A 15518-nucleotide genomic window follows, 5' to 3' on the forward strand; every position below is an offset into this window, starting at 1 on the left:
TTGATTTATTTCTATAAATACACACACACACACATATATATATATATATATATACTGAACAAAAATATGAATGCAATATGCAACAATTTCTAATATTTTGCTGCGTTACAGTTCATACAAGGAAATCAACTTAAACTCATTATGCCCTAATCTATGGAGTTTAGATGACTGGGCAGGGGTGCAGCCATGGGTGGGCCTGGGAGGGCATAGGCCCCACACTTGGCAGTCAGACCCTCCCACTGGGGAACCAGGCCAAGCCAATCAAAATAAGTTTTCCCCTATAAAATTGCTTTATTACAGACAGAAATACTCCTCAACAACAGTGGAGGCAACAGTGGAGGCAACAGTGGAGACAGCTTGGCACCTGTGTAATGATCATGCTGTTTAATCAGCTTCTTGATATGCCACACCTGTCAGGTGGATGGATTATCTTGGCAAAGGATAAATACTCACTAACATGGATGTAAACAAATTTGGGAACAAAATGAGAGAAATCAGCTTATTGTGCGTATGCAAAATGTCTAGCATTTTTTATTTCAGCTCATGAAACATGGGACCAACACTTTACATGTTGCATTTATTTGTTTTGTTCAGTAGAAATTCCATTATTGTTTTCTATTCAGACAATTATTCCAAACACACTTGACTTTCAAACACACACATTACAATTGAGTTGTGTCTAGTATATTGATGATATCCAGCAGAATGACACACTGTTCTGGGAACTGGACACAGAGTATTTGATTATGTTTAGCCTATCATTTAATATGAATAAACGGTTGTTCCGTCTTACTTTGTGGCAAGTCAGGGCCAATGTAAAATAAAGGTGAAATTTAAAAAATGGAGACAGTTGAGTGGAATAGGAAGCAAGAACGGAACTCATGAAAGTGTTTATTTTTTCAGTTGTTCTTTGTAAATATAGAAAACTGCAGTAGGATCTAGGTTGGGGGGGTACAATGGCGGTACAAGTTGCACATGAGGCATACAAATGGGGGTACAAAACATTTCTGAAATCATTGCAGGTCTTTACCTCCAGACCACCTTGTCAGGCTCTTCTCAATTATCTTTAAATAACCATGACAACACGGTGTATTTATAAGGCTACAAAAGGGCAAACCATGTAAAGATTGTGATTATTAATTGTCTGCCTTGTACTTTCTGATGTAAATGTGTTTTTAAAACATAGAAAAACTAGACAAAAACATACAAAAAACGTGACTTATTTCACTTTGCCTAATTATTTTGATGATTATTTTTGTGTGTTTTGCATCAATTCTGGACAGTTAGCGAGATACATTCTACTTCTGTCACTCTTACGGAATACAAAACCTTTCATTACTCTAAAAGTAATTTATTGTATATATTGTGTTAGCATGAATCAACTGTGATGTGGATTTTAGATGTAAATACATACACACTTTTTTCCTACTCATTTCAACTACTGTGATGTGGAATTTATTAATTATTATTAATGCCTAACATTAAATATCATGTTTTATTGACTCACTGCTGCTTCCAACTTGTCATTATTTATCAGTTGTTATAGTGATGGGAAAATACACAACTAGGTCATTACGCTAGCATTTGCATATACTGTAAATGTATATTTTCATCTGATTCAACATCATTCACAACTACTTTTGTTTGGGGTTCTTTAGCTAAACTTCTAAATTGCTAAGGTAATTTGATATGCTGTTTAGTACCACCACAGATTTTTACAACACTCAGGATAAACCACAGCCTGTTGTTTCCAAAGGGAGCAAATTAATCATAGTGGACAGAAGAGGCAAGGAGGTGAGAAGAGCCAAGCACGAGTTAGCTAGATCCTAATGGCGCGTTCCAGCAAGTATTCTGTATATTTTCGTTAGGGTAGATATTTTGTCAAAGGGTAAAGTCTACAAAACTTAGTCCAATCTGTTCAGCAAAAGATGATTGTTTTCGGAACAGAAAACTATTGATATCAGATGTTTCATCTATGACAAATATTGCAGAATGTCGGCCCAGTTCCATGACGCTTCGAACTCTCCCGCTGCCGGCCACTGGTTTTCCTCTCGCCATATTTGGTGGGGAGTGGAAATTAAACCGGACTACATCCGGTGATACATCTCGCTCCTTGTCAATTCAATTCAAGGGGCTTTATTGGAATGGGAAACATATGTTAACATTGCCAAAGCAAATTAAGTAGATAATAAACAAAAGTGATATAAACAATAAAATGAACAGTAAACATTACACTCACAACAGTACCAAAGGAATAAATACATTACAAATGTCATATTATGTATATATATAGAGTGTTGTAAAGATGTACAAATGGTTGAAGTACAAAAGGGAAAATAAATAAGCATAAATATGGGTTGTATTTATAATGGTGTTTGTTCTTCACTGGTTGCCCTTTTCTTGCGGCATCAGGTCAGAAATCTTGCTGCTGTGGTGGCACACTGTGGTATTTCACCCAGTAGATATGGGAGTTTATCAAAATCGGGTTTCCCTGTTCTGTCTGTGATACAGGGACGAAGACACAGCTTGTGGCGCGTTCAATAGCTCGCCGGAACCAGGAAAACTCTAAAATATCTTGCAGACAGGTTGACTGCGGCACGTGAATAACGACCGCAACTAAAACCGAGTTCCGACTAGTATATGAACGCAGCATAAATGTGTGGTTGCCTTATTTACACCAACATCTTGTGAAACAGCCTAAACCAGAGAGGAGACCATATTATTGTGCTTTCGATTATATTACCTATATTAAATCATAGTATATAAATGTACACAGGCAGCATTATCCCAATGAATAAAAAGCAGTCACTTTCTGCTCTGTGCCCGATGTTTCTACCGGAAATGATATGACCGTCAACAGATAGGAAGAGGCCAAACGAAAGGTTTCATTCTCGTCAAAAATCTGTCCAACATAAAACCAATGAGTTTCTATGGGCGTATTTTGAACCTTTTCGTCTGCCTTTTCGCCTTTGGGAAGACACCCATTGTTAGGGTGGAGACAAGATCATCTCGTCATTATACATAGATCTCTGCTTTAAATTAACATACAGAGCTCTAATCCAATCGCATGGCGCCAACTGGACGATATCCCCGGAACGAAGAGCACGTAGCCAATCAGAGAAATGTGCGTGGAATGTTTCAGCAAACGAACCAATCGCGTTCTAGAAAGTAAAATGAGAACCAATGGGAATCCTGCATAGGTTTACGTGTTTAGCAGGAAGCTTCGCAGAATCAGGACATTGCATGCTCACTTTACCGGTGTCGACTCTGGAGGCTCATGTGTAGCTGTCATTTGTAGCTAAATAGTTTTGTATCGTTACGTTTACATCAAACTAGCTAAAAATAGAATACGTTATTCATCGTAAAATGTTGTGTTTGAGTAGTTTGTCGGTCGCCCTCGCGGCGCTAGCGTTGATACCGAGTAGTAGCGACGCTTTGAAAGATGGGGAGTGTGAAGGTGGGTTGGTTTGTCTTTATATATATATATATATATATATATCACACGTCACTGTAACTATGGATATAGCTATTAGTAGCTAAGTGTTATGGCAACGTATGTTGTGAAACCTATGACTGATAATTCATGGAGCTGTACAACAATCTTCATCAAATTGATTTTGTCTTGCTAGATACAAAAGCTAAGATATCTTTTCAATGTGTTCTCTTGAATTTAAGTGTTTGTTTTTTAAAGCGTTATAGTTTGCTGTATCTGGCTTGCTTAGCTAGTACTTGTCAATGAAGAGTCATATAGCTAATTGCTCATTAAAGCCTTGCCTTGTGCCCCAGGCATGTATTTCTTTAAAAAAAATGTATTTATGCTTTTTCTTTATTAAACCAGGCAAGTCAGTTAAATTGCTGCATGTGGTTTCAGTTGGTGAGATAATGTGCTTCTTGAGTCCTTCATCAAGTTATTTTTCTTATCTTAGATATGATGGCTGATTATACTTAAGTAGATTTGGGCAGGCTTATCCATATGTATCATAACAGACTGACCAGAACATAATTCATAGGTTTGTAGGCCTAAATCCTGGGTCACCCATATGCCCCATATGTCCACAACAACTGGAGTTATGTATTTCTGGTATAGATTAACATTAGATTAACTGTTTTTATCATAAGTTTAGCTAGTCTATAAGGTAATGTATAAGTCCTGATGTGTCACCACTTTACAATCGTACCGATGGCTGCCTTGTTATTTTGCCTTTCAGTGTGTGTGAGCTTCCTGGGTCGGTTCTACCAGTCATTGCAAGACAATCATGTTAAATTCACCAGCGCAGACATCGAGAAGGACCTCGTCAAAACCTGCAAAGATGCCAAGGGCAAGGAAAACCGCTTTGTAAGTGATTTAGGCTAATCTTTAAAAAATATATTTTTTAATGGAAGTCGATTTAAGTAGTTACATTGTGTCCTATCCAGATTATCCACTGGGTTTGTTGATTCATTGCTGTTATTTTTCTTCCTACTGTACCCTAGTGTTACTACATTGGTGGAACAAATGATGCAGCCACCAAAATCCTCAACGAAATCTCCAAGCCCCTGAGTTACCACACACCAGTGGACAAGATCTGTGAGAAACTAAAGAAGAAGGACAGTCAGATCTGTGAACTGAAATATGGTAAAAAAAATAAAGTATTGTCACATACCACTGGATAAGTGAAGTGTTATTTTAGAGGGTCAGCCATAGTAGAGTGCCCCTGTAGCAAATTAGGCTTAAGTGCCTTGCTCAAAGGCACATCACCAGATTTTTCACCTTGTCTGTGCGGGTATTCAAACCTGGCTCAAGGCTCGAACCACTAGGCTACCTGCCTCCCAGGTGGACCCGTCTCACATGACCTAGTATGCGGCTTGGGTATTCGAACCAGCGATCTTTCTGTTACTACCACAATGCTCTAACCGCTAGTATGCAGGCCGTTTCAGCTTCCAAGAATTGTGTACAGATCTTTGCGACATGGGGCAGTGCAGTATCATGCTGAAACATGAGGTGATGGCAGTGGATGACTGACACGGGAATGGGCCTCGGGATCTTGTTACGGCATCTCTGTGCATTCAAACTGCCATCCATTTAAAAAAAAAAAAAAAAAAGTTTTTTAAATGCAATTGTCTTCATCGTCCGTAGCTTATGCCTGCCCATACCATAACCCCACTGCGACCAGGGGGGACTCTGTTTAACAACGTTGACATCAGCAAACCGCTCGCCCACACAACGCCATGAACGTGTTCTGAGGTCGTGAGGCCGGTTGGACATACTGCCAAATTCTCTAAAACGACTGTACACTGTACATTCCACAAGCATTGCCTTTTTCACCTCGTAGCTGTGTAACCCAAAACCGAAGTTGCATTGTGATTGGACAAAAGCAATGACTGTACAGCCCCTCCCTAGAACGTATTATTGGAGAAATGAACATTCAATGCTCGAGCAACAATTGCACACTACTTCAACTTTAGACATCTGTGGCATTGTGTTGTGTGACAAAACTGCACATTTTAGTGGCCTTTTATTTCCCCCAGCACAAGGTGCACCTGTAATGATCATGCTGTTTAATCAGCCTCTTGATATGCCACACCTGTCAGGTGGATGGATTATCTTGACAAAGGAGAAATGCTCACGAACAGGGATGAAAACACATTTGTGCACAATTTGATAGAAATAAGCTTTTTGTGCATATGGAACATTTTCAGTGATATTTTATTTCAGCTCTTGAAACATGGGACCCAACACAACGTGTTGCATTTGATATTTTAGTTCAGTGTAGAAAATGTTTATATCCAGAGCGACTTGAGTGTATACATTTTTCTTCCAGGTCCCCCGTGGGAATCGAACCCACAACTGGCATTACAAACACTGTGCTATACCTACTGAGCCACATGGGATATTTCTACTATTACCTGTTTTCTCCATTGTTACTTCCCATAGTTTTAGTCTCGTGAGACTACTACAAAACGTTTAGCCAATATTGTTCTTTACAGCATTAACAATTCCAGTGGCTAATTGTTTGTGGCTCATAGTCTAAACACACTGGTGTATGCAGGCAGGGTTTGGACCTATATTGTACAATCTATTTACAGTATGTACACAAACGGACCAGGACCTATTTTGAACGTCACTACCGTATCCATGGCCTGTCTGTGGAGGTTCGTGTGGGACTGTTTGCCCTGGCAGTGAAACGTGATCCTTCTCGCTCTATATAGAAGGTGGAAAATGCCTCTGCATTCTGTATGCTCCCATGCTGTCAGTAAATCACATTGGAGCATAGAATAGTGTTCAGTCTCTTGGCCTTTTTTTATTGATAGTTTTTTATATCAAACGGGTGTCACTGTGCTTGTTTACTGCCACTCCATCTCGAATCCTCTGCCGCATAGGCTTGACCACCTTCCTGAATCCCTCTTAGCCAGTTACACCACCGAAAAGCAAGCAGTTTGGCGTAGCGGGTGGTGAGGTTTAAAGCTGAGGAGTGAGGTTACGAATCCAACTCCGTTACACTATAATCTTTATCTCCCTTTTTTTTCCCCTCCCTTTCCTGCAGACAAACAGGTGGATCTGAGCACAGTGGACCTGAAGAAGCTGAAGGTGAAGGACTTAAAGAAGATCCTGGAGGAGTGGGGAGAGTCGTGTAAAGGCTGCGCGGAAAAGTCTGACTTCATCCGCAAGATCAATGAACTCATGCCCAAGTACGCCCCCAACGCAGCCCAAGCAAGGACTGATCTGTAACAGAATGGAGGGGAAGAGGGGATTCGGACCTGGGTTTGTGTTCAGTGTTTCGGAGTAGGAGTGCTGATCTAGGATCCGTTTAGCCTTTGTTACATCATAATGGATAAGAAATGGTGGGACCCACCTGATCCTAGGTCACGTTTCAACTCTGACACACGGTGTCCCAAATAGTACCCTATTCTCCTATATAGTGCACTACTTTTGACCAGAGCTCTGGGGTCCTGGTCAGAAATAGTGAACTAAGTAGGGAATAGGGTGCCATTTGGAGGGGGATACTGTGTTACTAGGTGCCATGGTTGCCCTGAGGTTATTTTTGTGGTGTGAAATGTTCGCTGTGCGGTATATGAACCACCCGACAGTCTGTACATGCCCTTTAGTTTCTTTTTTTGAAGGGATAGACTTTATTATTTGACTTAATTATTAACGGTTTAATAAAATAGAACAGGGGTGGACAAGCTTTTAGGCAGAGAGTCCTCGACAGTGGATGCAGGGATTTTATTCCAGGCAAGCAGTAAGTAAAGTTCCTGATTCTACTAATCAGTTTGCAAATCGAGACCTTGAGTTGTGATACTGTGGTGTGACACTGCTTGGCTAGAACAAGTACCTGCACCCATACTGTCCCTAAACCTCTATCGATAAGGGTGGCCACCCCGGAAAGGAAATAGAATTTAAGATGGAGGGGAAAAGAAATGAGAAGACAAAACTTGAAAGGAAGTTGTGCTGTTCTTTCACACTGAACCTTTCATGTAAGACCTAGTGTTTGTTACAACTGTGCTCTGCTTTTTCATTAAAATATGAAAACCCAGTGTCAGAAGTGCCATGAACAGATGTATATCTAATTTTGTATGAATACTTGTGCACCAACTGAGTTCTCTGGCTTAACTACATTACCAAAGTTTATGCCTTTTTTTTCTGAATGTGACTGCCCAGGGAGCTTCTGAAGAACTGCATGAACATATTTCACTAATGGGAGGCATGCATGTCATTAATGTATGACTAATATAAGGAACTTCGTCTAACGTTTTCCTCGGATGCAGCTCAGTAGAAATGACCCTATCTGATTTTCTTTGTGAATCAATGTCGCCTATTGCGAGTCTATTCCAGTAGGTTTGCGTGTTGACAATGTGAAACATGATATTTTCCAGAGTGTATGTACTGTAGTCATTAGAAATACACGCACCATTTATTTCACCTTGGCACTGTATACGTTTCCACGATACAGTTTACATTTACATGTTCCTGCCTAATTATGTAATTTGTGTCGCATATTATTTGCAAAATTGAGGTTGGGGGAATATGCGTCCTATGTCACGTCACTACCCCTCCCGCGACGTCGACTCAAACCCCTCCCATTGGCGGAACGCCACATTCCTTTTGTCCAAGATGGCGGCGTTGATGTCGGTTCTCTGATAATGTTTTTAAATGTGTTTATTCTTTTAATTCACTATAAATGCAAAGTCTCAACGTTGCGGACATTAGTTACAAGTTAGTAAACCGTCCGTATCTGTGCAACGTCTGATTAAAAATCGAGGTATTGTATTCCAGACCGGATTGTTTCTACAGACACTGGCTGGCTAACTAGCTAACGTTACCTAGCTAAAAAGTTTGGGTATCGTTTGAAAATGAAACGACAGGCCGGGAGGGACTCCAGTCCTAGTCGGGCTTTAGCGAAACGAATACGTGAAAGAGAGCGGGAACGAGACGGGCCACGGAGAGAGGACCTACCGCCCCCGCCTCTTGCCTTGCTGCTCGCTGAAAGCCGAAGGCAACATGCTCGGAGCAGGAGCAGGGAACGAGAAAAGACGCGGCTTCGGGAGGAGCGCGGGGCCGCTGGAGACCCACTTCACCACCGACAACAACACCACGACCTCGGTCTGATCGGCCGCCCCGCTCTCCGGACTACAGCCGTCCTGCCTAAAGGCAAAGCGGTGACCGAGCTCCTGGGCCCCCGGGGGGGAGCGGGGGGGAATCTGGAATACAAATCGTTGCTCATTAGCAATCTAGGCTCGGTGCTTTCTGACGAACATGTTGAAGACGGACTGTTCCACGAGTTTAAAAAGTTCGGGGACGTTAGTGTGAAACTATCTCACACTCCAGAGCTGGGCCGTGTTGCGTACGTGAATTTCCGTCACCCGGAAGACGCTAAAGAGGCCAGGCATGCCAAGACCAGGTTAGTGCTGTATGATCGCCCCCTTAAAGTAGAGCCCATGTACGTCCGTCGTCGCAGCTGCACGCCCCCAGATGTGAGCTACATTCCCATTCATGGCGCCTCATATCCCCCTTATAGACAGAGGTCCCTGTCCCCAGGGGCAGGAGTCAGCAGTATCAGAGACATCCGAGCACTGAGACACTACCCTGTAGAGGGGTTGGGACTGAGCAGAGAGAGGGAGAGGATCTTAGATTACTACGGTATGTTGGATGAGAGGGGGCGGCCATACGGCCTGCCAGTACCCGAGCACGAAGACATAAAGCCAGAGGATGATGCGAGGGCGTGCAGGAACCTGTTCATTGGCAACCTGGATCACAACGTCACCGAGGGCGAGCTGAGGAGAGGCTTCGATAAGTACGGCATCATTGAGGAAGTTGTAATTAAACGACCGGCGCGCGGTCAGGGTGGAGCCTACGCGTTCCTCAAGTTCCAGAACTTAGACATGGCTCACCGGGCTAAGATAACCATGCAGGGCCGCGTGATCGGTGGGAACCCGGTGAAGATTGGCTACGGTAAAGCCAACCCCACCACGAGACTCTGGGTAGGTGGCCTCGGCCCTACCAACTCCCTAGCAACACTAGCCCGTGAGTTTGACCGCTTCGGCAGCATAAGAAACATAGACTATGTGAAAGGGGACAATTTTGCCTATATTCAGTATGAAAGCTTGGACGCCTCACAGGCCGCCTGTGCCCAGATGAGAGGTTTCCCCCTGGGAGGCCCAGAGCGGAGGCTGAGGGTGGACTTCGCCAAGGCGGAGGAGCCCCTGCCTCGTAGCTACCCAGCAGGGTACCAGCCCCCTGTGCCCCTGCCTGCCCACCTGGACTTGCTGCCAGAGGGTTACGGCGGGAGGCACCGCGACTGCAGCCTGGAGAGAGAGCTCCGTGCCAGGGACCGCTCGCCCCCCTCACACGCCCTGTTCACCCAGCGGGAGAGAGAGAGGGCTCTGCTGGACAGGGACAGGGGAGACAGAGAGTTCACCAGCCCAACCAAGAGCCTGGAGCGCAGGGGGGGGGAAGCATTTGGGGGATCCCGTGGAGGGCGGGGGGACCGAGCAGCCCGGAGCCGCAGCCGAGAGCGCTGGCTGAAGGAGAGGGACGCAGCGCGGGCTGGGGGGGAGAGACGGAGACGCTGCAGTCCCTCTCAGGAGAAGGAGAGAGGCAGGTCCAAGGTGAGGGGAGGAGGACCAGCCTCTCCAGAGGACAGCCCAGACAGAGCCAGGGTCAGAGCCCCAGACTCCACCACCGAGCCCAGGGGACAGAGCCCCGACAGCAGCCGCCACTCCAACGAGGACCGGGGTGGGGGTCTGAAGACCGGCGGGGACAGGGAAAAGGAACGCAACCACAGAAATGTGAGCGACAACAACCACACATTGTCTGACACACCTAATAAAGACCCTAAGACACTCAGTACCCTGTCGGAGTATGCTGCCACCCTCACCAAAGCCTGGCACGGTCACTTCGCCCTGAAGAACTCCTGTTTCCCCACTAACATGCACCTGCTGGAGGGAGGCTCCGGGTTCTTCCACTCTGTCATGAAGGACCACCAGGCCAAGGGGAAACTGACCCAGCTGAAGATCGCCCAGCGACTGAGGATGGACCAGACCAGGCTGGACGAGGTCACCAGGAGGATCAAGCATGGTGGCTCCGAGGGCTACGCTGTTCTCCTGGCCCTCCAGGGCCCCATCGACCGCGAGGCCCCTCCACCTGAACCAGGCCTACAGATCAGACTCCTCCGTCACCTGGTCACCTACCTGAGGAACAAGGAGGCTGCAGGAGTGATCAGTCTACCTGTAGGTGGGGCTAAGGAGGGGGGAAAGGGGGGCATGCTGTACGCCTTCCCCCCCTGTGACTTTTCCCAGCAGTTCCTCCAGACCCCTCGCAGGACTTTGGAGAATCTGGATGAAGAGCACCTGGTGGTTGTGATTGTTTATGACTCTGCCTAACTAAGACAGAAGTCACCTCTCTGTCTATAGTGTTAGATGTCATTTATTTCTCCATGTTAACAACACACTGAGCTCTGAGCAAGGAAATAGTAGTGATTGTCAATAGCTAATTAAGTAAAACACCACTTTCTGTCTCTGGGGGGGGGTACTGGCTGTTTCACTTCCGTGTAAAGGGACTGAACTGTTGTAGACAGACACCTCGTCCTCTCTCTGGGGGTTCCTATGTCCCTCTCTATGGAACCTATGCCCCTAACAGACAGTGTCACTACAAACAGAGACCGAGCTGCTGTAACTCCAAGCAAGGGATCCTTTGAGACATGCTGACAGACTTTGTATTAAAATACTGGAGGTATGACAGGACAGACATTTTGTCTGCATTTCTTGAAGTGAAACACTACAACTGAGTGAGGGATTGTTTATTTTTTTGGAACTAAACTGACCAAGCAGTATATCTAAAGGCTTCTTCTACAACAGGACTATGTGTCATATGATATGATTGTATGTTTGTTGTTTTTATTTGACCATTCCAGAAGTTCCACCTTCATTTGAGAATTGTGTGCTCTGATTGGCTGTTGCATGCAGGAAGTTGTTTTGTTGTACAGATTTTACCCTCCAACCGGTGGTCAAGTTCCACTCCTATCTACTGGCTATTGATTTTAAACTGTTGTTGTTTTGAAGTATAGTTTCAGCTACAGATATGATTTGTTAACAGTTCTGTCTTGGTCCTAATGTGGTATTATACAGTTAATGGCTGGTTTAGTTTAGCTCTTTAAAAAAAAAAAGTATGTACTGAATGAGCCTAAAGCCTATTTGCGAATGATTTTGACATACTAGACAAAAGGGTGGTCGGTCCTCTCTTGTTGATGCAACACTGTTGCGGTTGTAAGGCAGAATGGGCTTCCTCTACAATTAATTTAAATCATCAGTTTTTTTTTAGTTTTTTTTTTTTATCACAAAACATGCAATACAAATGAAATCCACCCACTGATATGTTGGAGTCAGTTCAATTTCTCAATGCTGTGTCTTTGAGCTGTGTGTTGTAACACTGAAGTACATGTTCTATTCATCTATTATTTTAGGTGCTTTAAACATGTCTGTCTGTTTGAATCATACTGGGGCCATTTTAATGGTTATTTGAAGAAAACGTCACCGGAATGAATGGACTAACTCTTGAGTAGTAGAATAGTTAAAAGGAAAAGTGTTTGTCACTACAGAACATCAGACTGGTGTTAGTTAAGAGAACAGAATATCAGACTGGTGTTAGTTAAGAGAACAGAACATCAGACTGGTGTTAGTTAAGAGGAAAAGTGTTTGTCACTACATAACATCAGACTGGTGTTAGTTAAGAGGACAGAGCATCAGACTGGTGTTAGTTAAGAGAACAGAACATCAGACTGGTGTTAGTTAAGAGGACAGAGCATCAGACTGGTGTTAGTTAAGAGAACAGAACATCAGACTGGTGTTAGTTAAGAGAACAGAACATCAGACTGGTGTTAGTTAAGAGGACAGAACATCAGACTGGTGTTAGTTAAGAGAACAGAACATCAGACTGGTGTTAGTTAAGAGAACAGAACATCAGACTGGTGTTAGTTAAGAGGACAGAGCATCAGACTGGTGTTAGTTAAGAGAACAGAACATCAGACTGGTGTTAGTTAAAAGGAAAAGTGTTTGTCACTACATAACATCAGACTGGTGTTAGTTAAGAGGACAGAGCATCAGACTGGTGTTAGTTAAGAGGAATAGTGTTTGTCACTACATAACATCAGACTGGTGTTAGTTAAGAGAACAGAACATCAGACTGGTGTTAGTTAAAAGGAAAAGTGTTTGTCACTACATAACATCAGACTGGTGTTAGTTAAGAGAACAGAACATCAGACTGGTGTTAGTTAAGAGGAATAGTGTTTGTCACTACAGAACATCAGACTGGTGTTAGTTAAAAGGAAAAGTGTTTGTCACTACATAACATCAGACTGGTGTTAGTTAAAATGACAGAACATCAGACTGGTGTTAGTTAAAATGAAATGTGTTTGTCACTACAGAACATCAGACTGGTGTTAGTTAAAAGGAAAAGTGTTTGTCACTACATAACATCAGACTGGTGTTAGTTAAGAGAACAGAACATCAGACTGGTGTTAGTTAAGAGGAATAGTGTTTGTCACTACATAACATCAGACTGGTGTTAGTTAAGAGAACAGAACATCAGACTGGTGTTAGTTAAAAGGAAAAGTGTTTGTCACTACATAACATCAGACTGGTGTTAGTTAAGAGAACAGAACATCAGACTGGTGTTAGTTAAGAGGAATAGTGTTTGTCACTACATAACATCAGACTGGTGTTAGTTAAGAGAACAGAACATCAGACTGGTGTTAGTTAAAAGGAAAAGTGTTTGTCACTACATAACATCAGACTGGTGTTAGTTAAGAGAACAGAACATCAGACTGGTGTTAGTTAAGAGGAATAGTGTTTGTCACTACAGAACATCAGACTGGTGTTAGTTAAAAGGAAAAGTGTTTGTCACTACATAACATCAGACTGGTGTTAGTTAAAATGACAGAACATCAGACTGGTGTTAGTTAAAATGAAATGTGTTTGTCACTACATAACATCAGACTGGTGTTAGTTAAAATGACAAAACATCCGACTGGTGTTAGTTAAAATGAAATGTGTTTGTCACTACAGAACATCAGACTGGTGTTAGTTAAAATGAAAAGTGTTTGTCACTACATAACATCAGACTGGTGTTAGTTAAAATGACAAAACATCCGACTGGTGTTAGTTAAAATGAAATGTGTTTGTCACTACAGAACATCAGACTGGTGTTAGTTAAAATGACAGAACATCAGACTGGTGTTAGTTAAGAGGACAGAACATCAGACTGGTGTTAGTTAAAATGAAAAGTTTGTCACTACATAACATCAGACTGGTGTTAGTTAAAATGAAAAGTTTGTCACTACATAACATCAGACTGGTGTTAGTTAAAATGAAAAGTGTTTGTCACTACATAACATCAGACTGGTGTTAGTTAAAATGAAATGTGTTTGTCACTACATAACATCAGACTGGTGTTAGTTAAAATGAAAAGTTTGTCACTACATAACATCAGACTGGTGTTAGTTAAAATGAAAAGTGTTTGTCACTACATAACATCAGACTGGTGTTAGTTAAAATGAAAAGTTTGTCACTACATAACATCAGACTGGTGTTAGTTAAAATGAAAAGTGTTTGTCACTACATAACATCAGACTGGTGTTAGTTAAAATGAAATGTGTTTGTCACTACATAACATCAGACTGGTGTTAGTTAAAATGACAAAACATCAGACTGGTGTTAGTTAAAAGGAAAAGTGTTTGTCACTACATAACATCAGACTGGTGTTAGTTAAAATGAAATGTGTTTTTCACTACATAACATCAGACTGGTGTTATTAAAATGACAAAACATCAGACTGGTGTTAGTTAAAATGAAAAGTGTTTGTCACTACATAACATCAGACTGGTGTTAGTTAAAATGAAAAGTTTGTCACTACATAACATCAGACTGGTGTTAGTTAAAATGAAAAGTGTTTGTCACTACATAACATCAGACTGGTGTTAGTTAAAATGAAATGTGTTTGTCACTACATAACATCAGACTGGTGTTAGTTAAAATGACAAAACATCAGACTGGTGTTAGTTAAAAGGAAAAGTGTTTGTCACTACATAACATCAGACTGGTGTTAGTTAAAATGAAATGTGTTTGTCACTACATAACATCAGACTGGTGTTAGTTAAAATGACAGAACATCAGACTGGTGTTAGTTAAAATGACAGAACATCAGACTGGTGTTAGTTAAAAGGAAATGTGTTTTTTGCTTCCCAAACAGCACCCTAAGGCCTGCGTGGGGCCCTGGTCAACCGTAGTGCTGTACGTAGGGAATACGTCTCCATTTGGGACTCTGGCTTCGTCACCCACATGAGACCGGTTTTAGAGACGCTACTACCGTATGCAAAGTTTCTTTAAACAACCAACAGAGAATGTTTTGTTTTGTTATTCTGTTATGTGAACTATGCGATGCTGACCAATTTACATGACTTTGTCACATGGTAGGACACTACCCATTTTCAATGGGGTTTGTATACTTACTTAAACCAACCAGTCCATTTGATCGTTTTCTCTGTTGTTTCAACATGTGTGAAAAATGAAATTAAACGTTTTATTCTGTTTTTAAATCCTTTTGTTTTCTTTATTTCTTAATTCTTCATTTGTACCCGATGACTCCTTGTTATACAGGCAGACGGTTGAACAGCATGTTGGTGCGTTCTCGTGAACCACTAAGGCCGGAGGTGGTGTGGTATATGGCCAATATACCACGGCTAAGGGCTGTTCTTAAGCACGATGCAACGCAGAGTGCTTAGGCCGGCAGGGTAGCCTAGTGGTTAGAGTGTTGGACAAGTAACCGGAAGGTTGCAAATCTGTCGAACAGTTAACCCACTGTTCCTAGGCCGTCATTGAAAATAAGAATTTGTTCTTAACTGACTTGCCTAGTTAAATAAAGTAAAATAAAAAATAAAAAAATATTGATGTGCCTTATTGCAATTATAAACTGCTTACCAATGTAATTAGAGCAGTAAAAATACATGTTTTGTCAATCAGCATTCAGGGCTCAAACCACCCAGTTT

General features: G+C 42.5%; 2 protein-coding genes across 6 annotated transcripts; both read left to right on the plus strand.

The window, feature by feature from the left end:
* The first annotated feature begins 3220 nt into the window (after positions 1-3220).
* manf (mesencephalic astrocyte-derived neurotrophic factor) lies at positions 3221-7533 on the plus strand. Its single transcript, XM_035763274.2, has 4 exons — positions 3221-3457; positions 4209-4336; positions 4474-4615; positions 6525-7533. The coding sequence occupies exons 1-4, from the start codon at positions 3367-3369 to the stop codon at positions 6707-6709; spliced, it is 546 nt and encodes a 181-aa protein (XP_035619167.1). The 5' UTR covers positions 3221-3366; the 3' UTR covers positions 6710-7533.
* Positions 7534-7858: 325 nt separating this feature from the next.
* Positions 7859-15068, plus strand: rbm15b (RNA binding motif protein 15B). Of its 5 annotated transcripts, none has more exons than XM_052474140.1 (3): positions 7859-12930; positions 13056-13941; positions 14670-15068. In XM_052474140.1, the coding sequence occupies exon 1, from the start codon at positions 8332-8334 to the stop codon at positions 10858-10860; it is 2529 nt and encodes an 842-aa protein (XP_052330100.1). In that variant the 5' UTR covers positions 7859-8331; the 3' UTR covers positions 10861-12930; positions 13056-13941; positions 14670-15068. The 5 variants fall into 5 exon arrangements, with proteins under 5 accessions (XP_052330100.1, XP_052330101.1, XP_052330102.1 ...); XM_052474141.1 differs by having other exon boundaries at positions 13212-13941; XM_052474142.1 differs by having other exon boundaries at positions 13337-13941.
* The last annotated feature ends 450 nt before the right edge of the window (positions 15069-15518 follow it).

This window comes from Oncorhynchus keta, chromosome 21, assembly GCF_023373465.1.
Source record: "Oncorhynchus keta strain PuntledgeMale-10-30-2019 chromosome 21, Oket_V2, whole genome shotgun sequence".
In the NCBI taxonomy this organism is placed as follows: Eukaryota; Metazoa; Chordata; class Actinopteri; order Salmoniformes; family Salmonidae; genus Oncorhynchus; species Oncorhynchus keta.

Excerpts from the sequence above, each read along its gene's own strand:
- manf (XM_035763274.2), top strand. The coding sequence starts at position 3,367 with ATGTTGTGTTTGAGTAGTTTGTCGGTCGCCCTCGCGGCGCTAGCGTTG. Across the intron at positions 3,458-4,208 it reads GAAAGATGGGGAGTGTGAAG|TGTGTGTGAGCTTCCTGGGT; the intron begins GTGGGTTGGTTT and ends TTTGCCTTTCAG. Across the intron at positions 4,616-6,524 it reads GATCTGTGAACTGAAATATG|ACAAACAGGTGGATCTGAGC; the intron begins GTAAAAAAAATA and ends CCTTTCCTGCAG.
- rbm15b (XM_052474139.1), top strand. The coding sequence starts at position 8,332 with ATGAAACGACAGGCCGGGAGGGACTCCAGTCCTAGTCGGGCTTTAGCG.